General features: G+C 43.8%; 1 protein-coding gene across 2 annotated transcripts; it reads right to left on the bottom strand.

The window, feature by feature from the left end:
- Positions 1-7437: 7437 nt before the first annotated feature.
- On the bottom strand, positions 7438-13541 carry LOC117888599 (vascular endothelial growth factor receptor 3-like). 2 transcript variants are annotated; one of them, XM_034792149.1, is made up of 4 exons: positions 13320-13541; positions 11811-12164; positions 8922-9067; positions 7438-8264 (listed from the first exon to the last, which is right to left on the bottom strand). In XM_034792149.1, the coding sequence occupies exons 1-3, from the start codon at positions 13423-13425 to the stop codon at positions 8925-8927; spliced, it is 603 nt and encodes a 200-aa protein (XP_034648040.1). In that variant the 5' UTR covers positions 13426-13541; the 3' UTR covers positions 7438-8264; positions 8922-8924. The 2 variants fall into 2 exon arrangements, with proteins under 2 accessions (XP_034648040.1, XP_034648049.1); XM_034792158.1 differs by having other exon boundaries at positions 8922-9028.
- Between the last annotated feature and the right edge of the window lie 12659 nt (positions 13542-26200).

The raw sequence follows: 26200 nt of genomic DNA, 5'->3' as shown, positions 1-26200 counted from the left end.
GGGTTGGATGAGTCGGGAGTTCGGGGGGGGGGCCTGTCAGGAGGCAGGGGTGTGAAGAGGGGTTGGGGCAGGCAGGGAGCAGGGGGGGTTGTATGGGTCGGGAGTTCTGGGGGTCTTGTCAGGGGGCGGGGAGTGGTTGGATAGGCGTGGGAGTCCCAGGGGCCTGTCTGGGGGCTGGGGTGTGGATAAGGGTCGGGGCAGTCAGAGGACAAGGAGCAAGGAGGCTTAGATAGGGGGTGAGATCCTGGGGGGCAGTTTGGGGCAGGGGTCCCAGGAGGGGGTAGTCAGGGGACAAGGAGCAGGAGGGGTTGGGGGTTCTGAGGGGACAGTCAGGGGGCAGGAAGTAGGAGGGAGTGGATGGGGTGGGGGCAGGGCTAGGGCAGGGCTCCCTGGGTGCACACCCTAATGAAATGTGCTGCGCACGCCTATGGTACACTGTACAGTTTGTAAAGCACTTTGGGATCTTGTGGAATAAATGGTGCTGATACATTGTTACCAAGGGATGAGGAGGGAGCTGAGTTTATTCTGCTGGCTTTTCATTCTTGGCTTTTACAATGGATGTAACAAACAAGAACACAGACGCGGACACCATGGGTGCTCCTGGGCTCAAGCACCCACTGAAAAAAAAATAGGGGGTGCCTATTACCCATGAGTCACAGTCATAGGTGGCACGTGACTCTTGCATTTGAGGAAGCTGGGTGGGAGCACCAGAAGCTCCCTATAAGTGGGGAGGGGGCGCACTGGCACCCAAACTGTGCCCCACCCCCCAGATCTACCCCTTGGCTCTGCTCCCACTCAGCCCCCTCCCCTGAGCCCCCTACCCGTTCCTCTCTACCCCCTCTCCTGAGCCCCTCCACCCACTAAAATAACATTGTAGACATATTCAATAAATAGAATATGAAAGAAGTACAAAAATATGCTGAAAATAGCCTCCCCGCCCCCAAACATGCACATCTTTTCAAAAGCACCCACTGACAAAAAACAAAAAAGTCAGCACCTGTGCAAGAACAATTGAAATACAAAATCTTTGCTGGAAAACCTCACCGCCCCTGTAAAACTGACCCAGAAATGCACAATGTCCAGTGTCAGAGAGATCAATCACATCATTTAAGGTATTTATAGTCATTAACACATTTGAAGAGCTGTTAGCCACATCTGCTTCTTCCAGCACTGCGCATAGCTTTCTCTACAGTGATAGGGTTGCAATTTTAGGAACAGTTTCAGCAGCTGCGATGTTGCAAGGCTTGGTGCTTTGTGGGCAATTCACACCAGTAGCTTGTGATTGTCTTCTCTCCCTGTCTGTAAAGTGTTAGCATAACTTCTGGTAGCTGGCTGTGATAATGAGGGTTTTGAGATCATATAGCAGATTGATGTGAGCTCCAGGGAAAGATTAATCCTCAGGATATAGCATTGCTTCATTCAGACCATTGCTCACCAGTGTGGGGGGCCCCTTTACTAGCCCAGAGGAAAAAGAACGTTGGGAGTACAGAAAGTTCCACAAGCTCAGGTCTGCCCTTCACCAATGTGCCCTGGTGAGTATGGGTAATGCAGGGGGAAGCTCCTCATGTCCTCCTTCCCCCCACATAGGCTTCTAAATCAGGTGGCCACAGAAGCAGCTCACATTGACAGGGCTGCAGAATCAGGCACTCACCTAAGCGTCAACAACATGTGTCTAGACTCATGGAGTCACTAATGGAAACCCCCCCACCCCCGCCACACACAAACGCCAATCAGCCTGTAGCTTTCTGGTGCAATGGAGCTACAAAACAAGTGAAGGGGGATGGATGGAATGGTCAAGATGGATGGGCACATCAAGTGGGATTCCACAGGGATCTGTTCTGGTTCTAGTCAATATCTTCATAAATGAGTTGGATAATGGCCTAGAGAGTACACAAAGTTTGTAGATGAAACCAAGCTAGGAGGAGTTACAAGTGCTTTGGAGGAAAGGATTAGCATTAAAAAATAATCTGGACAAACTGGAGAAATGGTGTGAAATAAATAGGATGAAATTCAATAAGAAATACAAAGGACTACACTTAGGAAGGAACAATCAACTGACAAATCCAAAATGGGAAATGACTGCCTAAGAAGGAGTATTGTAGAAAAGATTCTGGGGGTCATAGTGGATCACAAACTAAATGAGCGTCAACAAAGGTCGTATTGTCACAAAAAAAGTGACCACATCCCAGAACACTGTTAAAAGGAGTGTTGTAAGACAGACACAAGTAGTAATTCTCCCACTATACTCAGCACTGATAAAGGCTTCAATGGGAGCACTGTTTCTAGTTCTGGGTGCCACACTTCAGGAAAGATGTGAACAAACTGAAGACTGTCCAGAGGAGAGACTGGGAAAAAAAATCGGTTTGTTTAGTATGGAGTAGAAAAAATTGAGAGGGGACGTGATAACTCTTCACGTACATAAGAGGTTGTTATAAAAGAGGGTGATGAATTGTTCTTTTTGTCCACTGAGCACAGAACAAGAAGCAATTGGCTTAAATTGCAGCAAGGGAGATTTAGGTTGGACATTAGGAAAAACTTCCTAGCGGTAAGGGTGGTAAAGCATTGGAACAAATTACCTAGGGAGCTTGTGGAATCTCTGTCATTGGAGATTTTTAAGAACAGGTTAGACAAACAACTATCAGGGATGGTCTACATAATACTTGATCTTGCTTCAGTGCAGGGGACTGGACTAGTTGACCTATTGATTTCACCCCAGTTCTACATTTCTATGAGTCTGTGAAAAGCAGAAACAGGGTCAGAGAAAAGAAGAGAAACAAAGGTAAAAAGAACAAGAAATGATAGGCAGAAAAGAACAGAGAGCAAATGCACAGGGAAGAAGCTGGCAGTAACTGGGCTGGGTAACTGGAGCAGAGATAGAAGCGGAGGATATCCATCTGCCAAAGCATTGTAAGGGGAGACTCCACAAGCAAAAGGTTAGGAACCATCCATTTAAACTGAAAGCTCTTCAGGGCAGCTACTTTTATTTACTTATACAGCATCCAAAGTGCACATTAGGAAAATAATAATGGATAATAATGGGTCACTGGCATCTAGACCCTCCTGCACCCAGTCAGAAACAGCTGCAGCAGGCAGGGAGTGGTAGGTAAGCAGCATTAAGTGCCTTGCCTCACAGATGACTGCTGTTGCCTATCACCCACTGCTAGGATACCAGAATTTAGCACCAGGTCATGGAAGAAGGAGAAGCATGGCCTGTATGACTCCTTCCCGTTCTGATCCACTCATATCAGGTAACTTTCTCCCCTCCTCATCCTATCCCCCACAAGAACAGCTTTCAGCTCATTGTTGCTGGCTGGCTGCCTTCCACAGATAACAGGGACAGGAGAGGCACCATGAATGCAGTTCCCTTCCCCCAGTCCTTCATGTTCTATCAGTATCCCATCATGCCATGCAAGTGACCCGAGGGAGAAGTGACAGCAAAGAGCAACCCTAATGTGCACAGTGCCCTGACCGAGCGGGCTTGCTGAATGCATCGTTGGCTACCTTGATGAAGTGAGGGCAGAGGGTGAGTGCAACAGCTACCTGAGCAACACAGAAGGGAGAGGATTGATTCCCCCAGCTTCCAAGACAAGGGCAAGACTGCTGATGGCAAACAGCAAGTGTAAATGCATTGCCTATGGTGCTGGCTGACCAGAGATGAGAGCAATGAGGCCAGTACCGGTTGGCCCCAGAATACAGAGAATAGCCTAAGGTGGGCCACATGAGTGGGAGGGAGGCAGTCTGTATAGCAGAGGAGGACAAGTTGTCAGGAAGCAGGAGGGCAACATGTGCAGCTAAGCTTTGCGGGGGGAGGGGAGCAGAGCAAGTTGGGGGATGTTCTGAGTGGAACCTGAAGTTTTGGTTCTGCTACCTAGTCAGCTTTAATCCACCATTGCCCTCTGCTTCAGGGACCAGAGCTCTGTGCTTCAGAGGCAGATCAGCAAGTCTCTTTAAGGGGAACCCCTGCCTCTTGGAGATAAGTTATGCCGGAGATTAACTTAGAAATACCAGAAGCCAGCTGCAGTGTAAGTCTGACGAGTGTAGGTGGGCAGCATCACACTCCAGCTGATGTATATACAATTCCTCTGGGCCTGCACTAGTTATATCAAGGTACCCACACTATCTTCCTTATACCTGGGGCTATGGATCCAGTGAACAGGCCCTCATTTGATGACAGGCCAACTCCCCCATCATGCAAGAGCATTAGATTTTAAAAGGAGCTGTATTTCATGTATGTGTACACCTCGGTATGTGGGCATTCTTTCAGCTCCAGGGCCCCTCTTCCATCCTGGTCCAATCTCTCAGCCAGTCCTCCCTCACTGGGACTCTGATATCCAGTCCCAAAGACAGGCAGGGCTTTCTACCCCACCCAAAGCCTCCTGCTCACTTGAGTATTACCCTCCAAACTCTCGGCTATCATGATCGTACCAGAATTCTTTTTTCTCCCTGAGCTTTGCCCTTTTGCTGCAGCCACCTCTGCTCTTCATGGGGAATTGCCTGATTCCCCTCAGGTGAGGCTCATTCTGTAATCAGGTGTGACTTAGCCCCAGGCTCTCCAGCCCACAGGACAAGCCAATCTGCTACAGTAGTGCAGAAACCAGTGCTAGGGCCCTCCAGAATAACCTGCTGAGGTGTGGATGGTTGTATATGATTAATTAAAATGAGCTCTTTGGGCTTTTTGAACAGTTGCCTCTCTATCAAATGTCTGAATTGTGTGTGATTGTTACACTGTTTATTGTTAAGGCTCGCTTCTGAGGAGACACTGCTGTATGTTACTGCAACTGCTGAACAGCCAAAAAGATATAAATTTGGATCACTGGGAGGTATTAGCAGAACTTTTGAACTATGGCTGTTTCTGGCAAATCACTTTTAATAACACTGTTACCTACATTATAGCTCTGTTTAAACTGTGCTGTAACTTTAAATGATGGTGCCTTCTCTGATCTCTGCATGGGAGGGTCACTGAGGTTTAACAAAGGTCTCCCAACTGTTTTGAAACTCTCACCCATAATCTCCAGACTCAATATCCTAACACTTATCAGTTTACTGAACTAAGAGACAGAGAGGGGTCAGCAACCAAAACTCTGTGTCCTCCAGCCAGTTCTGTCTGGAAATCTTCCAGCAGAATTAGGTACTAGCAGTGTGAGGTAGCTTGGCCAATGGTACAGCTGATCAGAAAAATTGATTCTTTTTCACTGAAAATTTCAACTTTTCAGCCAAAAGTGAGTGAGTGAGTGTGTGTGTAGCTGGGGCGGAGATGGTATTTGTCTTGCTTTTAAATAAGTTGAAATTTCTCACTGAAAATTTCATTCATTCAAAAGTTCAGTTTTCTATTGAAAAAGTGTTTTGATGGAAATTTTTTGACCAGCAGTAGCCAACGGTCCAAATGTGTCCCCCTGCCACCATCCTGGAAATATAACAATATCTTAACCGCCCCTCACCCAAAACTGCCATTTTCTCTGTGCCCAGAAGATCTCAAAGTCAGAGCTCCTACTGGTACAGTCTACTGGACACTCACAGTGCGCTGTGCAGCACCATTGATCTGAGGAGTACTTGCTGCTGGCTGGCAGAGGCTGAGGGATCGGAATGATAATGTGATCTCCTTGGAGCAGAGATGAAAGAAGGCTATGTTGCTGTGATGCATCACCTTAACTCTTGGTTTGCCAACGTTTGAGCTTTGGGAATCAAACTCTCCCATGCTAGAAGGGCACTGGGAGCACAGGGCTACAGAGAGTCTACAGCCTATCTGGGACCCCACTTTTTGTCAGTATTGGTCATATAAATAACGTGTAGCTATTCCATAGAAACAGGAGTCACACTGAGTGTAGCTTAACTAAGGAATATGTTCTGTTTCTTCCAAGCCATCCTGGAAACATACATTCAACTCTTTCTCACAGTATAGAAGTGCTGCGTGGTCTCCTATTAACTATGGCCCTGCTGTGATCAAGGGTTGTGCATTTTACTGAAAGGATTATATATAGCCTGGGGGTTGTGGGTTACAACAACTTGTCTTGTAGCTGCTGTATATGAAAAGACTTATACCTTGTATGTTGTATAGAATATAGAAACTCAAGAGAGTTCAAAGAGATTTTAGCTTCTTAAGTAAAGTGCGTCTCTCTGCGGGTACAATCCTTACTTTCTCTTCCAATGCCTGGCAAAGTTTAAAATATGAGACTTCTCCTTGGTCTCTTTATATATTGCTACTTATATTTTCACCACTAGATGGAAGTATAGCTACACTATGCTACAGAAATAGAATAGTATTTCCTGTGTGTAACTGTACAGCGTACTGTCTGCTGAATAACAGTCCTAAAAACACCTCAGCGGAGCCTGAGTCATTTTAGTGGAACCCAAACCACAGCATCACAGAGTGTTCTTCCTGCCCAACATGCCTGATGAGACGCACATGCTGTATGCTGCCTCTGCAAAGTGAGGATGCCCTTTGAGCACCAGCTTCTATCAGCCATAAACAAACACTTTATTATTTCAACAACTCAGGTGGAGCATTTAATGTCAGGTTAACATTGGTTCCTTGTGACAAAAGGAATCACAGAGTATACATAAAAAGCAGCACAGCCCTTCAGAGTCGATAAATAACTAGGATAATTCTCAGTGATAACTAGGGAGATAGACATCATATGACTTATGTATTTTATTCATTTATAGGATAATTCTCTGCCTTTACAGTCCATGCTGCACACACAACTATTACAACATGGCATAGGTCAGAAATGCTTATCAAACACCAGCATCAGGGCAGCTACTCAGGGACTTTGAAACAAAGATACCAAGAGGCATCATGCTCATGAATGTGCCAACAGATATAAACATAGCACCTTCCCACGTAGATTTGGTAGCAAACGTTGTGTCTAAAAGGAGCTCCCTATTCCCCCAAAAGCAGATTTATAGAATTATGTCTGCAAAAAAGCCATCTGTTTTTAAAAGCATACAGTCAAGATAAAATACTGTATTTAAAAATCCTACAATTATTAAAACTGAAGAATTTTTAAAAAATAATTTGCACATTTATGATCTCTGTTTGTAGAACATTCTATTTAGTCTTTAAATCTTTAGTCATTTTCATTTTCAAGTTCTCATGCACTATCCCACTGCTGCTGTGCTTAGGGTTACAGTTATTACTTAGCTATTTCCAGTAATACCCACAGTGTGCTCGTTTTCCAAACAGAAGAAGGTCTGACCCCTGCTCTGAGAAGCCCACAATGTACACATGGAGGATATCCTGTTCAATTGCTCCCCAAAGAAGTTGTAACTGAAAATTAAAAAGACTTATATTGTTCCCTCTTCCTACCCACATAATTTTGGGCCTAAACTAACAAACAAGTACACCTCTACCCGGATATAACACTGTCCTTGGGAGCCAAAAAATCTTACCGCGTTATATCGAACTTGCTTTGATCCGCTGGAGTGCGCAGCGCCCCCCCTCTCCCCCCCCCCCCCCCCCGGAGCACTGCTTTACCGTGTTATATCCGAATTCGTGTTATATCGGGTCGTGTTATATCGGGGTAGAGGTGTATCTAGGAGCTAATCCCTAGAAGGTCTCTTTTTCCAATTCCCCAAACTGACCTGCAGTATAAATCCAATTGGAATCCTAAAGCTACAAAAGCTGCAAAACCCTGTTTACAGAATTCTACCTCCCACTGCTTGGGATTAGATAAGAGCTTCCAGCACCCTTAAAGCAACCCAGAGAGAGTAGGTGGTAGAACAGAACATGGTAGAAGACAATGCAGATGACAGAATGGCCACAGGAGAGAAGCACTGTGGAATCTTTCTTTAAAGAGGGAGTGTAGCAGGTTGAGGCAAGGAGTGCTAGAAGCTCTCTCTGGATAGGTCCAGAAAGAAGACATGGAAAGAAATCTCTTCCTGCCCTTTAAATGCTCTACACTGAGAAATCCATCCTCAGTTATAGTGGAGACAAAACGCACAAGACTGATATCAGAGACTACAGAATTTCACTTCCAATGCTGACGAGCGTGAGTCCCTCTGTCTGATGAGGGGGTGTTGACGGGTTAACCACTAGTGTAGGAAACAATAAATAATCCTGCAGAGCTGCCATCCAGGTGCTCAGACATTAAGCCACTGAAAATCCTTCTTCGGAAACAGTCTTCCATGAAACGCTGAAATGCAGTCCCGTGCAATACAATGAATTTGCTATTACAACTTTATAGGAGTTTAGTCCATTAACTTTTACTCTGCCATTTAGAGGAATCTGCCCAAGCACCAGAAACCATATCTTCATCACATGTGCCCTAAGAAATAAAAACAACTAGCTGCCCATTAATGAGTCAAGTACTATGTCCACATTAACAAAGCATAAGCTTGTCCAAATACAGACCAGCGTAAGTCCCCAAAAGTCATCCCAAAGTTCATGCTGAAGGGTCATCATGGCCCTAAGACGGCCATCTCATTTTAAAATCAACTAAATGGGTTCACACTCAATATTTGTTTGCACAATGGCTCGGGTCACATTAACACATATCAGGGCTGCCTGCGAATCCCCAGGGGCTCATGACCACATAAAACAGGCAACACTTAGAGCCCATAAGCCAAATCAGCTCTGAGGCCACACAGCCTGCTTCATACAAGAAGTCAGAAAACCACAGATGTCACTATTACTGCCTGCAGGAGACCAAGCTTGGAGCAGTGGCACCTTGTGCCAACCCCATGAAAGCACAGGCATTACTACTAGTGGGGTTCACTCTGCCTTCCTGGATGGGGACTCTAGTCCATTAACCTCTATGGTATGGCAGTGATGGGAGATGAAGCATTCTACAAAATAGCGGTTTTCTCAAGAAAAAGGAAAACGGGGTCATTCTGAAAACCCAGCTGTGTGGCTCTACCATGATTTTAGAGGATGGCAGATCACAGCATCTCTCTCTAGAGAGAATATATACATCTTTTCCTACCTTTTAAGAAAGGGTCAGCCAGAGTATCATGATCAGTGCCCATGTCTTTTCCAGCCAGGAATCCATCCTTGGAGCTTTGCTGCCCTGGGAGATAGCCTCTGGACTCCCTGTGGTGTTCAAAGAACTCACAAGGTTTAATTCTTCTGCTACAAGCATGAACAAAGTGCAGGTAAGTAAAAACACTTGGCAGAACTGTCTCACTGTAAACTCAAACCACAGCGGCTTTCTTAAGCCACAGAGAAGGCAGCTAAAGAAAAAAAAGAAAGAAAAGTGAGTTGAAACATTTTGGAGAAAGCTCCTGGCAGCATGAAAGGGGAAACACGGTGAATGAGAATATAATTTTGATGCATTGTTAACAATTAGGCTGGGTGAGCGGCTTGGAAAGAACATGAACCTGCTCCTCCCAGTCAGAGTAGCACAGATGTGACTCTGGCAGGGTCCAGCATAACACCACACTGGGGTGTTACAATGCTGCACTGCATTATGAAGATGATGCATAAGAACTGATGAGGTGACTCCAGTGTGGTCGAGTTCAGGTTTGGTTGCCACTTTTAGCAACTGTGGTCCACAGCTCACTCATTATGTGTACAGGTGGGGGTGAGGGGATGGGGAGAGCAAAAGCAAGCATAAAGTAATAGTGTGGCTGCAAGGCAAATCCTTTCTTTGTGTAAGTGAAAAGAAGTGGGGCCAACTGATGATGGCAGGTCTGGGGAGCTGGAACCAGGATCTGGAACACAGAAGGAAAGGAGAGTGATGCTCAAGTGGAAAGAGAGAGTCATTTAGAGGCAGAATAGCATGTTAGTTTATATTTGTAGACAAGGCAGTGGAACAGAGAATGTCTGGACTAGGGAACTGCTTGGATTCACAGGGGCAATAGCTTTGGCACTGCCTAAGTGCACAGCAAGTGACCAAGCATGGGCACAATGTAAAACACACACACGCTCCACATCTGTCTGACCCTCCTCCCTCAAGCTACAGCATAAGAGTCCACACACACTACTGCCTGTTCTCAAGGGTGTATCCCACTGGCTACTGCCCATGGTACGAATGATTCCTTCAGGGCTGTGCTTCTGCATGCTCGCCTTTCTCTGACTTCCCGGCTGGCTTATTAGCTGGGCAAACCTGCCCTGAACTTCTGGAGAATTTCCCAAACAGCACTTGCTTGACAGCTGGGTTTTCAGCCACTCTCCTCTGTCTGGCTCAGGAGCACTCTGTATCCAGCACAGGGATGTATTGATCACCCAGTTTTGTGTTAGGAGTGACTTTACCCCTAGGAGATACTGGCAGGGACTTCGGAAGGTTCAGGGGAAGGGATGATCCTTTCCTTTGGAGCACTGAGCAGGGGTCATTTGGTAGCTCAGATGAGAACAGATTGCATGATCAACCGAGAAGATTCAGGGGGCAGGTGGCAGGGACCCTGGTGTTTCTCAGCCCTTCCTGCCCTTTCTCTATGCAACACTTTTTTCTTATTCATGTGAAATGGAAAAGTAGTTCAGCTCTGTGAGAAGTAGCTCAGCAGTGCTGGCCCTGACCTTGTGAGCTCCATCTCTGTAAGCACCGACCCTCACAAAATCTACATTCACCTCAAGGCAGCCGTGGGTGATCCTCACCCACAAGACTGATGATTCCATGCTCATATACACCCAGTCATCAATTTAAAGCATTTCTTTGCCACGTGTGAATTTATCAGGTTCTGTGGTTAAAAACAGGAGCAAGTACCAGGCGAGCCAGTGTGGGAGTGAACTTTGCCTCTGAGTTACAGACTGGCAGCACCTCAATCTAACACTCTTTTCGTCATGCCCTTGTTCTCCCCCTATAATTACCTACAAGAACTGCTTTGGTACCCACAATGCAAAGCTGGAGGCTGCTCCCACCCCTAGTAGATCAAGTGGCGCCATCAGCCAATCTGAAATTCAAGAACACCTCAATTATCACATTCCTGTCCCACATCCAGTGAGCCAAACTGGAGAGACAATTAAAAAGCCTTAAACTGATTCCAAGTGTCATAATATGGCAATGCTATATCATGAGGTGACATTAGTGTGTGATATCATTGCATCAGGATGAGATGATGCAATTCATTGACATTTTTTTATCATATGTAAAGGACAAATGTAAAGGACAAGAATGTGTTGCATTTACCCCTCTCGCCTCTAGCACCTCACTGCCCAAACAAATCTTAAAGCTACCACTGCTTACCTGAGGGGTAGCCGTGTTAGTCTGAATCTGTAAAAAGCAACAGAGGGTCCTGTGGCACCTTTGAGACTAACAGAAGTACTGGGAGCATAAGCTTTCGTGGGTAAGAACCTCACTTCTTCAGATGCCTTGCATCTGAAGAAGTGAGGTTCTTACCCATACCTAACTAAACGCGAGATCGGAAGAGCGTTTAGTTAGGTANATTGCACAGTGTGGTATGAAAAGGAACAGGAACAGAAACAGTCTTCAGATCTGAAGGTCTACTGGTGTAAACAGGTGGAAAATCAGAGCAGCTGTGCTAAGGTTGGCGAAGAGCTGGAACGCTTGCTATCAACAATGAGCTTAAATCCCCAAGCAAGGGTCAGCTTGTCTCTGCTCCTGGAGATTCATAATGTCAGCCGTTCAGACAGCGGTGGTTACCAGTGCAGAGCCAGTGCAAATAACCAGATTGCTATCGGTCACTATATCCGAGTGGAAGTAACAGGTAAGCAGTGAAAAGCAACAGAGGGTCCTGTGGCACCTTTGAGACTAACAGAAGTACTGGGAGCATAAGCTTTCGTGGGTAAGAACCTCACTTCTTCAGATGCAAGGCATCTGAAGAAGTGAGGTTCTTACCCACGAAAGCTTATGCTCCCAGTACTTCTGTTAGTCTCAAAGGTGCCACAGGACCCTCTGTTGCTTTTCACTGCTTACCTGTTACTTCCACTCGGATATAGTGACCGATAGCAATCTGGTTATTTGCACTGGCTCTGCACTGGTAACCACCGCTGTCTGAACGGCTGACATTATGAATCTCCAGGAGCAGAGACAAGCTGACCCTTGCTTGGGGATTTAAGCTCATTGTTGATAGCAAGCGTTCCAGCTCTTCGCCAACCTTAGCACAGCTGCTCTGATTTTCCACCTGTTTACACCAGTAGACCTTCAGATCTGAAGACTGTTTCTGTTCCTGTTCCTTTTCATACCACACTGTGCAATTCAAGGTCAGGGGATCTCCTTCTTTAAGCTTAACGCGGGCTGATGGGTATTGGATTTCAAGCATGTCACATCCTGGAGAGTAAGAGAGCAGACCCATTAACTGGAGAGGCTATTGTATGAGCATTAACCTGCCTAGTATCTTTCAGGTCACTTGTAAGCTCTTGGGGTAGGGATCGTCTCATACTCTGCATGCACATTGCTTAGCACAATGAGGCCCTGACCTTGGTTAATGCCTCCAGGTGCTGTTGTAATACAAATCATTAATAATTTGGCTTTTCCCATAACCTCTGTGTTTCTTGGCAGCCCTTCTGCGGAGCTGTGTGAGGAGGGATATCACAGTATCCCTCACCTATCTTCTACAAGGTCTAGGACATGCAGGTTGGCCAAATATTTTCTGCCCAGGAGAGCTTCAACAGAAAATCGGGTTTGATAAATGTCAGCTTTCCTCAAAAAAAGTTTATTTTCATTAGAAAACCTAAAAACCCAACATTTTCCATTTTCAGTAGTTTGACTGAAAACTTTTGTATTTTTCAAAAGAACAATCACAATGTTTCACGGGAAAATTAAACCTTTTTCTAGCCAGCTCTGGATATTCCGTCTTCTGAGGTCAGAGTTCAGCTTCTCTCTCAGGCTATGTCCACACTGCAAGTGAACAGTGTGATTGTAGAATGGATAGGCAAACGACCTGAGCTTTAATCTAGCCAGCATGGGTAACAATGGCGGTGTAGATGTGGGGGGACAGCTTCAGCAGAGGCTAGCAACCTAGGGTCCCTGGAGGCTTATACTCTCCTTGCTGGCTAGTGCTTAAAGCCTGTGCCCCCTCATGCCTATACTGCTGTCGTTACCTGTGCTAGCTAGATTAAAGCTAGCATGGGTATAGAGCTACAATCACACCTTTCACTTGCCGTGGGAACACACCCTCAGTCACTGTGCCAGGGAGCTAAATTTACCAATGGAGAAGACATGAGGAGACAGACGTGATTCAGAGTCTGTCTAGGAAGGGTATTGAGATACACCCCTCCTTTCCCATTCCCCAGACAGCTTCTCTCTTCAGTATACAAAACTAACTTCTAGATTGGGCTTGAAAAATGATGGCAACATGCTACGTCTTGCCTGGCTTGGCCTTACCTGTAAAGCCCTGGCAGATACAAAATTTGTATCCGCATCCAAGCCATGATCTGCAAACATGGTCCATGGATAACCCCAGATTTGCAGGGCTCTACTTACCTGCAGCTTTTATTCCCAATGCTGCCCACAGGAGAGCCACAATAAGGCTGCTTCTTCCACGCCCAATCAGCCAACCCCTGATCCTCATTATTTTCTGGAGTACCATCAGATTGAAATCTCGGACAATTATCAGCAGACCCTTTCCTCTCACAGCAAAGAAAGAGCATTAGAAGCCTCTTCTGCCGCTTATGAGCTGTCAGAAAAGTACAAACCTCCCCACACTAGTTACTGGTTAAAGCACACTGCCAAATAACCACAGTGCAGAAATCTTCTTAAAGAGCCAGAAGACCATTAACAATCACACGGCACAACACGCACACACGCATGCAGAAAATCACACCTCCCTAGAACGGAGTGAAATAATCATCACTCTAATTTGCAGTGGTTTTAATAACATTTAAGAAATTCTCAAGTATTCGACCATATTCTCTATAGCTTCTCTTCCTTTTCAGCATGGCTTGGTACCAGCCATCTTATCAAATTACTTGTATAGCTTGTTGAAAAGGAGCCATGAACCCCAGCAAAATGTTGTTAGAAATAAAAAAATCCCAGTTTACTCCATCCCATTCATTATCATTTAGCAGAAAAGGCAGACTTCCTTTTTCCACACTTATGAACTTGAACATCCTGGGTATGAAATTTTGACTTAAGTGCTATTGTTTTCATATTCTGGGGGCTTCAAGGAGTGAGGGAGGAAAAAAGAGAATTAAAAATTATTAGGGCTGTCAAGCGATTAAAAAAATTAATTGCTATTAATTGCATGATTAATCGCACTTTTAAACAATAATAGAATGCAATTTATTTAAATATTTTGGATGTTTTCTACATTTTCAAATATACTAATTTCAATTACAACACAGAATACAAAGTGTACAGTGCTCACTTTATATTTATTTTTGATTACAAGTATTTGCACTGTAAAAAAACAAAAGAAATAGTATTTTTCAATTCACCTAATATAAGTACTGTAAGGCAATCTCTTTATCATGAAAGTTGAACCTACAAATGTAGAATTATGTACAAAAAAATAACTGCATTCAAAAATAAACAATGTAACATTTTAGAGCCTGCAAGTCCACTCAGTCCTACTTCTTGTTCAGCCAATCACTAGGACAAGTTTGTTTAAATTTGCAGGAGAGAATGCTGCCCACTTCTTACTTACAGCGTCACCTGAAAGTGTTGGCATGGCACTGTTGTAGCCAGTGTTGCAAGATATTTATGTGCCAGATGCGCTAAAGATTCATATGTCCCTTCGTATTTCAACCATCATTCCAGAGGACATGCATCCATGCTGATGACGGGTTCTGCTCAATAACAATCCAAAGCAGTGCAGACTGACACATGTTCATTTTCATCATCTGAGTCAGATGCCACCAGCAGAAGGTTGATTTTCTTTTTTGGTGGTTCAGGTTCTGTAGCTTCTGCATCAGAGTGTTGCTCTTTTAAGACTTCTGAAAGCATGTTCCACACCTCATCCCTCTCAGATTTTGGACGGCACTTCAGATTCTTAAACCTTGTGTCAGTTAGAAATCTCACATTGATTCCTTCTTTGTGTTTTGTGAAAACTACAGCGAAAGTGTTCTTAAAATGAACTAGATGTGCTGGGTCATCATCCAAGACTGCTATAACACGAAATGTATGGCAGAATGCGGCTAAAACAGAGTAGGGGATATACAATTCTCCCCCAATGAGTTCAGTCACAAATTTAATTAACGCATTATTTTTTTAACGAGCGTCATCAGCATGGAAGCATGTCCTCTGGAATGGTGGCTAAAGCATGAAGGGCCATACGATTGTTTAGCGTATCTGGCCCGTAAATACCTTGCAATGCCAGCTACAAACATGCCATGCAAATGCCTGTTCTCACTTTCTGGTGACATTGTAAATAAGAAGAGGGCAGCATTATCTCCTGTAAATGTAAACAAACCTGTTTGTCTTAGCGATTGACTGAACAAGAAGTAGGACTGAGTGGACTTGTAGGCTCTGAAGTTTTACATTGTTTTGTTTTTGAGCGCAGTTATGTAACAAAAAAAATCTACATTTGTAAGTTGCACTTTCACGACAAAGATTGCACTACAGTACTTTTATGTGGTGAATTGAAAAATACTATTTCTTTTGTTTATTATTTTTACAGTGCAAATATTTGTAATCAAAAATAATATGTATTTTGATTTCAATTACAACACAGAATACAATATACACCTCTACCCCGATATAACGCTGTCCTCGGGAGCCAAAAATCTTACCGCATTATAGGTGAAACCGCGTTATATCGAACTTGCTTTGATCCGCTGGAGCATGCAGCCCTACCCCCCCGGAGCGCTGCTTTACCGCATTATATCCGAATTCGTGTTATATTGGGTCGCGTTATATCAGGGTAGAGGTGTATATGAAAATGTAGAAAAACATCCAAAATATTTAATAAATTTCAATTGGTATTCTATTGTTTAACAGTGCGATTAAAACTGTGATTAATCATGATTATTTTTTTAATCGTGATTAATTTTTTTGAGTTAATCACATGAGTTAACTGCAATTAATCAACAGCCCTAAAAATTGTATGTACCAAATATAGGGCACCCATTTGCATCAGCCTAATGTTGAGGGGTACTAGGCCTCTGATCCCTAATACAGAACATATGCTTCTCTTCTAGCTAGGAAAATAAAGACGTCTTTTTAAAAGATTCTATCACCTACTACAGAAAAAAGACAAGGGTTTAAATGATATAGAAAAAGTTTTCTGAATCTAAAACCTAGTTAGAGAAGTGTGTGAAATCTTGAACTCTGAGTTCACTCATCTCTACTGATTAGTAACACCCTCTTCTAGAAGCAAGGATGAGCACATCTCAAGAAGTTCTGAAGTTTGGTATGGAAAAGTATCCAGAAGTGGGGATTTCCCTCCCTCCACCAGGCTCAATAAGCCATATACAAGAACAAAACCAGGCTGGGAATCAGGGCCGGCTCCAGGATTTCTGCTGCCCCAAGAGACAAAAAAATAAAAATTAAAAAATGCCGTGACAGCACGATCACGCCGCTCCACTCTTTGGCGGCAATTCGGCGGCAGGTCCTTCGTTCCGAGAGGGACTGAGGGACCCGCCGCCGAATTGCCGCCAAAGACCCAGACGTGCCGCCCCAATAGCGGCTGGAGTGCTGCCGCTTGGTATTGACCGCCCCAAGCACCTGCATCTTTAGCTGGTGCCTGCCCTGCTGGGAATCTTGGCTTTCATACGTTTTCTAGTACTAACAATTTCCAGCTGAGCTAGAAACGTGGCAGGAACAGCTCCTCTCTCAGTATATTTCAGCTCTTCTGCTCTTGATTAGAACCAGGGAGAACAGAGAGGTGTGAAAATGACAACCATGTATCCAAACCCCGGAGAAGTTTCCATGATGCAAAGGTTTGGGATAGTTCCTACATTACCCAAACCACCTCGCATATCCCTAACAAACTAATTCTAATGGTCCCAACTCAATAATGATGCACTGTTTGACAAGGGCCCTCATGGTCTTTTTGTGTTAGAGGTTTGTTTTTTTTACTGTAGTCCGTAAGTAGTAGAGTAAGTAGCAGGTAACATTTTACAAATATTTGATTAATTTTAGTTACAGAGCATGAAAAAAAGAGTGCAAGCTCTGTTGCTCTTTCAATAGCTTTTTAAAAGGTGGTGGCTAATGTGTGTGTGGTGGGGGAGGGGAAATCAGTGAAGCCACAGTTTCAGTAATTCATAAAGGCAATCAAGACCATAGACTGTACTAGCAGAGGGTAGGTCAGCCTCCCATACTCATTCAGAGGCTGAGAAATAAAATCCTCTACTCAGCAAGGCAGTTTGCAACAGCAAACTAAATGTAAATGACTTCAATGCTGGTGAAGGGTACCAGATTAACAGCCCTTGAAACAGACATCCTCTGCCAAAAGTGCAAAGACTCAAGTAGCAGCCCAAGATTCTCCCAGATTACTCTTCCTATCCACCCTTCATTGTGCCTCAGTATTGCCCTAAAGGGGCTACTTCTAACGTTGACAAAGGGACTTACTGTCTAGGACCCATTAAATCCCGGCAAATCCCGGGCCTCTGCTGAGGGTGCTCACCGAGGTAATCAACTGTGACTATGATGTAATCATGTGGATACACATCCGCTAGAAACTGAACTGAAAAGCCTCACTCTCTCCACACAAGCCATTCTACAGACATCAGAAGGTTAAAAACCTTTAAACTGCTAGAGACCCAGGCTAGATTCAAACTGGCAACTTTGTGATGTACTTTGCTTTGTATCCTATTACTGCTCCCCTGAGCCATCCACTTTCCCATATAGCTGTTGGATTTTTGAGTGAAGCAGGAAGATGTCAGGAGTAGCATGTGAAACTTAAACATGCCAAGCTTGTTTTATATAGAGCTACAAAAAATAAAATATTCAATCAACCAGTTCTAATCTTCAACTAAAGAAATGAACAGCAAAATTCTATTCCCCACTCCCTTGAAGTAATGAATGCTTGTTTGTTTTAAGGCAAATAAAATCTCTTTAGATTCATCAGTACCTGTAATTATTCAGTCATAGGAAAGAGTGGGATGAGTGCATTTTGTGCCCAAGATGTATGTTTTCATGACAGTTTTGCAAGGCAAGGGTATATTAGACAGGAAACGACCTACAATATAAGATAGTCTAGTCTTTCTCCTTGCCATTGTGGGATTGCTCCAGACAATATATTCTCCAGTGTGTTCATGTATTCCATGATTTTTCTGCTCTGCAGAATCTTTCCATTCAGAAAAAATATTAAGGTTCCAGTACTTCTGTATAGTATGCAGCACCAGAGATGTAAAATGGCACCTATTTATCACAAAACTAGAGTTAGCTTCAAAGCCTAACTTTAAGTATTTAAATCCAGTCACTTTCAAATTACTTTGCTCAAAAAAGACAGTGTAATCATTAGAGCTGGTTGGAATCTTTGGCAAATTTTGGCAAAATGTTCTGTTTTATCTAAGCCAAACTGTTTCATGGAGACATATTGGTTTCCATGGAATGTTCATGAAAGGTTTTTTGAGGGGAAGGGCAGGAAGAGAGACACTCTAATTGAATAGCTGAGTGATTAGAGTACTGGCCAGGGAGGTGGAAGACCCAGGTATAGGCCTCAGTGGAACACAAATTTTGAAACTTAAAAGTTGCCATCAAATAGACTTGTCATCCTCCTGTCAGCTCTAGTAATTATAAAGTGACTAACAGACAGTTAAAAGCTACACAAATTTGTCCCACACTGTTGTGTGTGTGCCCATATGAGATGATGGAGTCTGAGTCTGGAACTTCTCAATCCTGAATAATGGAGGTTATTTTGCTTGCACTGCCATGAAGACAACGTACCCTCCAATGTTTTTATCCCGGAAAGGAGGAGAGTATATTTTAAACAAGACCAACTGTTGTGAGTGAAAAACAGCATAACTACCTGGATATAAACATAGCCTTAAAATTGAATCCTTTCAGATGATGCAGATCGCAACCACCATGACAGATGGCGAGCTGGGTTGTACAGTTATACAGTTATGTGATCATAGCACTGAGATTCCACCTAGTGTCTTAAAAAGGCAATTCAGGTATCTAGATGTGTAGGCTAACCAAGACTATGACAAGCTCAAACCTCCTTGAAATCTAAAAAGTGGTATTGATACTATAAAACTGCTACTCCCCAATTTAACCATTGGTTCATTGGGATTTTTTTTTAATAAAGAACCCCATTGATTAAGCAACTCATTGGTTATTTTTACTTCTTGATTTGTGTGTGTCTTCCCTTTTGGTCGGTGTGCCTCTGCTCTGGGGAGAACTAGCACCTGCATCGAGAGTCTGCAGGCTACAATCAGCCTGTATCGCCTCCTCATCACCTCCCCTGTCCTAACTGCAAACAACAGAGGGCTTGTTCCTATGATTACCATACTGCATGTGGTGTCAGACACAAGCCTTTCAAAACCACAAAGATGACACTAGCTAATGGAGAGCAGGAACTCTCCTCCCCCACATTTCTATTAGCAGCTCAACACAGTAGGTGCACAGCCATATATTACCTCAAAAACAAAGCCAAATATCAATTCATCTAAGATGTACAAAGATAAGACAGGAAATTGGTGCTGAAGGGGCTGCAAATAGGTCACCTCATCACCTTTACAATCACGTAGACTTTCCAGTGTGTCCACAGTGCTGAGAGAATCCAGGTCAAGTTACTTCTTGTGGCAGGACTTCAATGCACCCAATAGGAATTCTACCCCCAAATAAGACACATGGTACATTTCATTTGCACATTAGGACCTAGCATGCTCTTCTGGCTCACAGCTATTTCTGCATGAACAATGCATAAAGGAAATAGGGATCTGGAATTGTGAACAAGCAACCAACTTTGGCCTCAGTTTTGCCCTTGGATGCATCGATGTCTTCTCTGTATGCATTGGAAACCAGAACTATGGGAAGTTACACTCGTGCCTAAGGCACCACCAGCTATAGCAATTTCAGTTCTGTGGGTGCTGGGTAAAAGGGAGCTCCTCACTGGAATTCATTCTGTTCTGTCATTGCACTCTGCAGCTCAGCAAGGGGCTGCCTGGGGGAAAATAGCATATTCTTTAAGCAAAGTCCTTTCCACCAGGTAGAAGGACCTAACATTTCATTACCCCACACATCCAAAACTTAAGGGAATTTTAACTAAAATGACCAAAATGTTCACACTGGCATGGTGGCTATCAACCATACAAATAAGGTTGGATTCATTATCTCTTCCTCCACCTCACCAGTACATGGCATCAGATAGCTCTTTTCCCTATGATCTTCAGACCACAGACCATACCAGTGCCAGAAGGGAGAAGAGCAGGTATTCAGGGGGAAAGAATTCCAAAGGCAGCAGCCCTCAGTGAAAAACATCCTGCGTTCTGCTCTCCCAACCCAATATATCAGGGTACCCGAGCAGTTCTGATACAATCACAGTCCTGCATGCAGACTGAAATTTCATCTCTCTCTCTCTCTCACACACACACACACACACACACACACAGTAACAATGACAGATTGTCAAGAGATTTAAAGACCCCAGATGTCTGGTTCAATGATGGAACATTGACTAGACAAAGTTTGAGTTTTGTATTTTATTTATATATATAGATAATTAACTAAGCCAACACCTCACACTAAAATAAAGCTATACAGATGTATTATAGAAACATTACAAATATCTAAATTTAAAAGATTAGATTAAAATCCCCAAACTCAAATTTATATCCAAGAAACAATCCTTAGCCAATAACCTAAAAAAGGTGCTGCTGGGGCCTATAGTCCTCAGATAAAAGGACATTATAAAAGCCAATTCAATATTTATACACTTTGTTCAAAGAAGAACAAATAGTGGAGAAAACAACTCCCATTTTAATTCACTAAGACGTAAAACTACAAACCCAAAAGAACAGCTTTGCCAGTCTTTATTTTATACCAAAGTTTTTGCTCCCTTCCCCCAAAGGAATGGTCATAGAAAATGTTTCAATAACATTTATAATAAAAATGTTGAGGATAACCCCAATTTGTTATATCTGGGTAACCAAAAACTTAGGTGGAAATGACGTTTCTCAAGGTTAGATATGTAGCTTCTTTTAACTCAAACATGAACACCTGTGGGACTTTACAGAGTAAATCGTTATTTGACTCATAGCTACTCTCAGCCTGGTTATGTGCCACTCCTCTGTAGGCTTTATAAGAGCTCATTTATGCTCTACCACCCTCTCATTCATACACACACCACTAAAAATGCACATTCATACCTGCATGCAGTGTAATTGTAGCCATGTTGGTCCCACGATATTACAGAGACAAGGTGGGTAAGGTAATATCTTTTATGGGACCAACTTCTGTTGGTAAAAGAGACAAAAGTTACCTCACCCACCTTGTCTCTCTCTTAATATCTAGTAAACGCGGGCGAGGTGTAACTCCTCCATTGGGGAAGCTGCGCACACCTGGACTGTGGTCCTGCCCCCAGGCCTGACCCCGTTCAGCCTCCTCCCCCAGAAGTCCCGCCCATGCTTGGCCAGCTCCCCGAGACACACACCCCCCCGCCACTCACGCCTCTTTGATCCCCCTCCCCCAGACCCCCCCGCCCACCGCTCATGCCTCTTTGCCCCCTCCCCCAGACCCCCCCCCATCTGCCTGTCAGATGAGCCAGCCAGCTGGCCACTCACACACATGCGCCTCTTCGCCCCGGGCCCCACCCACCGGCCAGCTGGTCGGCCAGCCACTCACTGTCCGTGTGCGCCTCTTCACCCCCTCCCCCAAGGCTCCCATGCAGGCAGAGCAGGGCGGGAAGAGGATGAGCATGACAGGGGCCATGGCTGGCTACCCTTTCAGCAGCGGCGCACTTCAAAAGCAGTGGGCAGGCAGTTTGGGGACGCTTAGCCTCCCCGGTCTCTTATACCCATGGCCTATGCTGGTCAGACAAGCACACTGTCAAGTTATCTGGAGTGGCTCACGACCATGAGTGCGAAACTCAGGGCAGACTGTTAAGAAGCAGGGCACAAACCCCAAACTGGTTCTGTGTTCTATAATTAGATTTCACCAATCAAATATTGAGTGTGAACTTCTCAAGCACCTGAACAGCCTTAACATGAAGTCAGATAGTCCCCTTGGGCACTCTGGTCTATCTTGCCACCCAGGCAAGCCTGCCTTTGTGACAGAGGGTCCCTTCCACCAAAAATCACAATATTCAGGTTACTCCCAGTCCCACAGAACCAGTCATTTATCCCAGGTCAATTATACCTTGGATCTGTTACCGAAGACAACTCTAATAGCCAATCCTGTAATAAACTAACTAGAGATTTATTAACTAGGAAAAAGAAATAGGAGAGTTATTTTCAAGGTAAAAGCAGGTAAACATACTCATGCAAATGAGTTATAGTCTTAAGTTTCAAAAGGTAATAGAAGCTGCTGTAATGTGAAAGCTCTATATGTCCTTTTGGGCTAACCGAAGCGAAGCATCTTGCGAATCCCTTGCTTATGCTTAGAAAGACTGCCCTCTCCAAATTCCAAGAAGCACAGTGATACAGTTCCTTCTGCTCAGGGATTTTTATCCCCTTCCCCCAGAACTCAAACTGATGGGACAGGTGTTGGAACCTGTCTCCTCTTCTTTTTAGAAGTTGTAATTTAAAAAAAAATCTGTTACATTAAAAACAAAAACAAAAAATTTAAAATAAAACTTAAGACTGCATTCTAAGGCTACGTCTACACTACCCACCTGAATCGGGGGGTAGAAATCGATCTCTCTGGGATCGAATTATCGCGTCTCGTCGGGATGCGACAATCGATCCCCGAATCGGCGCTTGTACTCCACTGGGGCAGGTAGGAGTAAGTGCCGTCGACGGGAGAGCCGTGGAGGTCAATTTGCCGCCGTCCTCACAGCGGGGTAAGTCGGCTCCGATACGTCGAATTCAGCTACGCTATTCACGCAGCTGAATTTGCGTATCTTAAATCGACACCTCCCTCCTCTCCCCCGTAGTAAGGATGTAGCCTAAGTCTTAATTGAAAACACACCCATTCACGCATCTACTGCTGCATGTTATTTCCTTTAATCTCAGGACAAGTGAATTAGCAAAAAAGTCTTTTTTTCAATGCAATTATTTCTCCTTATTTTCCACTGAGCTGAGCAGAAATCAAAATAGCTGTTCAAATGACATTCTTATTATAAAAGAAGAAAAAGACATTTCTTTATCTTACTACAAATCTGGATTTTTAAATCCTCAGAGGACCCCACACACTAAATAGTCAGCACAGTAAACAGACCAGGAAAAAAAATTATCCGAAGATATACATGAGAAAAACAAGTGGAAACAACATTTTTCATACAGTCATAGATTCCCAGGCCAGAAGGGATTACTGACTGCATAGCACAGGCCATAGAACTTTCCCCAAATAAGTCTTGTCTATACTAGAGCATACACCTCTACCCCAATATAACATTCTCCTCGGGAGCCAAAAAATCTTACCGCGTTATAGGTGAAACCTATATTGAACTTGCTTTGATCCGCCCGAGTGCACAGTCCCCCTCCCCCCCCGAGCACTGCTTTACCGCGTTACATTCAAATTCGTGTTATATTGGGTCGTGTTATATCAGGGTAGAGGTGTATCTTTTGGAAAAACATCCAGTCTTGATATTTAAATTGTCAGCAATGGAGAATCTACCATGACCCTCTGGTAAACTGAAACAACTATTAATTAATTACCTTCTCTGTTAAAAATGTACAGCTTATTTCCGGTCTGAATTTGTCTAGTTCAACTTCCAACCACTGGATCTTGTTATACCTCTGTATGCTAGATTAAAAAAACCTGTTATCAAATATTTGTTCCCTACGTAGGTATTTATAATCTCTTGTCCGTCACTCCTAAATCTTCTCTTTGTTAATCTAAATAGATTGAGCTCTTTGAGTCTATCACTATAAGGCATGTTTTCTAATCCTTTAATCATTCTCGTGGCTCTTCTATGAACCTGCTCCAATTTATCAACAGCCTTCTTGAAATGGGAACAATAGAACTGGACACTGTTGTGCCGGGTTGGATCACAGAAACCCCCTTGGGGCTGCCAACTGATGTGCCAAGACTACTTCTGTCCCTGCTTTCCTGTCCAGGCAGCTTTGCACTTCAATGCCCGGCCTGGTTTGAGCCAGACCTGCTAGCTTGCTGCAAACCCAGACCCAGGTCATAACCCTGTCCCCTAACAGCTGTAGGCTTAAACTGAAAGCAGCTTAAAAAGTGTTCCTGTCTTTAATACTCAGATGCCCAACTCCCAATGGGGTCCAAACCCCAAATAAATCCGTTTTACCCTGTATAAAACGTACACAGGGTAAACTCATAAATTGTTCGCCAGTTTCTTTCAGGTTTCCTTGGGGATGGAGAGGCTATCTCCTTAGCCAGCTGAAGACAAAATGGAGGGGTCTCCCACGGGCTTAAATAGACTTTCTCTTGTGGATGGAGACCCACTCCTCTCTCCTATGCCAAGTCCAGCTCCAAGCTGGAGTTTTGGAGTCACATGGGCAAGTGACATGTCCATGCATGACTCAGTTTTTACAAGCAGCAGTCATTGTTTACATGCTACCCTGAATGTTCTCAGGTAGACTTCTTATGTGGATCCAAGATTCATTGTCCTTTAAATGTTTCTTGATTGGGCACCTAATTTGCACATTCCTTTCTCAAGAAGCTGACCAAATGCTTTACTAAAGCTACTTAGAAATCAAGCAAGTACACAGCCAATATCCATAACTTTGAATACAATGACACATGCATACAAATAGCAGGGCTTTGGAGCGAAGCCCGGAGCTGGAGTGCGGACCAGTAGGTTTTTGCCCGGAGCTGGAGCGGAGCTGGAGCAAAGCAATTCAAAAATTTGATTGCTCCAAATCCCTGACAAATAGGATGAATATATTCAGTAAATCAAAACCTTTACATAGATATGTTACATGGCATATGTAGCATAAAACATATTCCAGTTATATCATATATACATTCATAAGCATATTTCCATGAAGCCTTATGGGGTGCAACGTCACACACATCACAACTGTTTTCCAGTAGCAGTCACATCATTGCCAAATACAAGAGGTACTATAACTTCTCTACTCCTACTCAGTATTCCTATGTTGTATAACGTGACACTGCAGGTTTGCTCATGAGCCAGCAACAAAGTAACCCTCAGTCCTGGTGCTGAAGAACGGCTCTCTCACAGGGCAGCAGAGTGGGCTCATGGTTAGAGTAACAGTTCTCAGCCTTTTGCACACCACGATCCCCCACCCATTTAGCAATATGGTAATGACAGGTTGTTTGTGACCCCCTTGACACCTGTTCACAACCTCTTCCATTGAGGACCACTGGGTTAGAGCACAGGGCAAGGATTCACAAAACTTGGATTCCATTCCCAGCTTCTCCTCTCTCTTTCTGTGACCTTGGGCAAGTCATTTATCCCTTCCAGGCCTCAGTTTCATTGAAGATAGGGAACATAATAGTTACTATATGTAATTTGGATGGAGGTGTTATAGAAGCTCTAAAAGTTCTTTTACTTACTGGCTAGAGGATTGGCTCACTTTACTCTTATTAAAACCTGGGATTGCCCCTACACTCTATAGTTAAACAAAGGTTTTTCTCTTAACACATCATGCAAATATGACCCTGTAACGTACAATCAATAAGGCACCACAACATGCACCTTCAATCCCTGTAAAACATTTATGTGTGATACAAAACTGGAATAAGGTCTAATAAATAGGCGACTGTTTAGATGGCAAAGATAAGCCTCTGGGAATTTGCTCTGAGACCACCTGTTAGGATCAAATAAGAGCAGAGAAAACACAGGCTTCCTTTAAAGTTGTTACTCCCTAAATGTTAGCAGATGTGAGTGCACGAAGAGGCAAATGCAGCTGAGATGGGAAGAAACACGATAGATGGAGTGCGCCCAGGCACTAAGCCCCCACATCCAGGATTTAGGTAAAGGTGAATTAACCAAGGGGAGAATGACCCCATTAGTTGGTCATTGTTAAAGTGAGTTCATAATTTGTCATGGAATATTATACTTATTGTATTAAACTGTCCTGTGTCAATATTGACGAGTCATGCAATATTTGGTGTTTCCCTTATAGCTCCTGCTATTGGAAACAGGTGATTACATGAAAATATCAACTTTCGATTTTTTTTAAGTAAACGTTTAGCACCCACAATGGCAGAGATATGCTTGAAAACAAGCCTGATTATCATAGGGTGTGCAGGTGGGGAGGTGGAGGTCAATATATTATCAGCAATACTTCAGTCCCCAAATATGTGCCTCTCCCTGCTGGCTGAATGTGGCACTGCAAGCACTCCCTGTCTCCATTTTTTTTTTATTTTATTCTTTTATAACA

Source organism: Trachemys scripta, chromosome 1, assembly GCF_013100865.1.
Source record: "Trachemys scripta elegans isolate TJP31775 chromosome 1, CAS_Tse_1.0, whole genome shotgun sequence".
In the NCBI taxonomy this organism is placed as follows: Eukaryota; Metazoa; Chordata; order Testudines; family Emydidae; genus Trachemys; species Trachemys scripta.
This window is presented reverse-complemented; position numbering and strand designations above follow the sequence as displayed.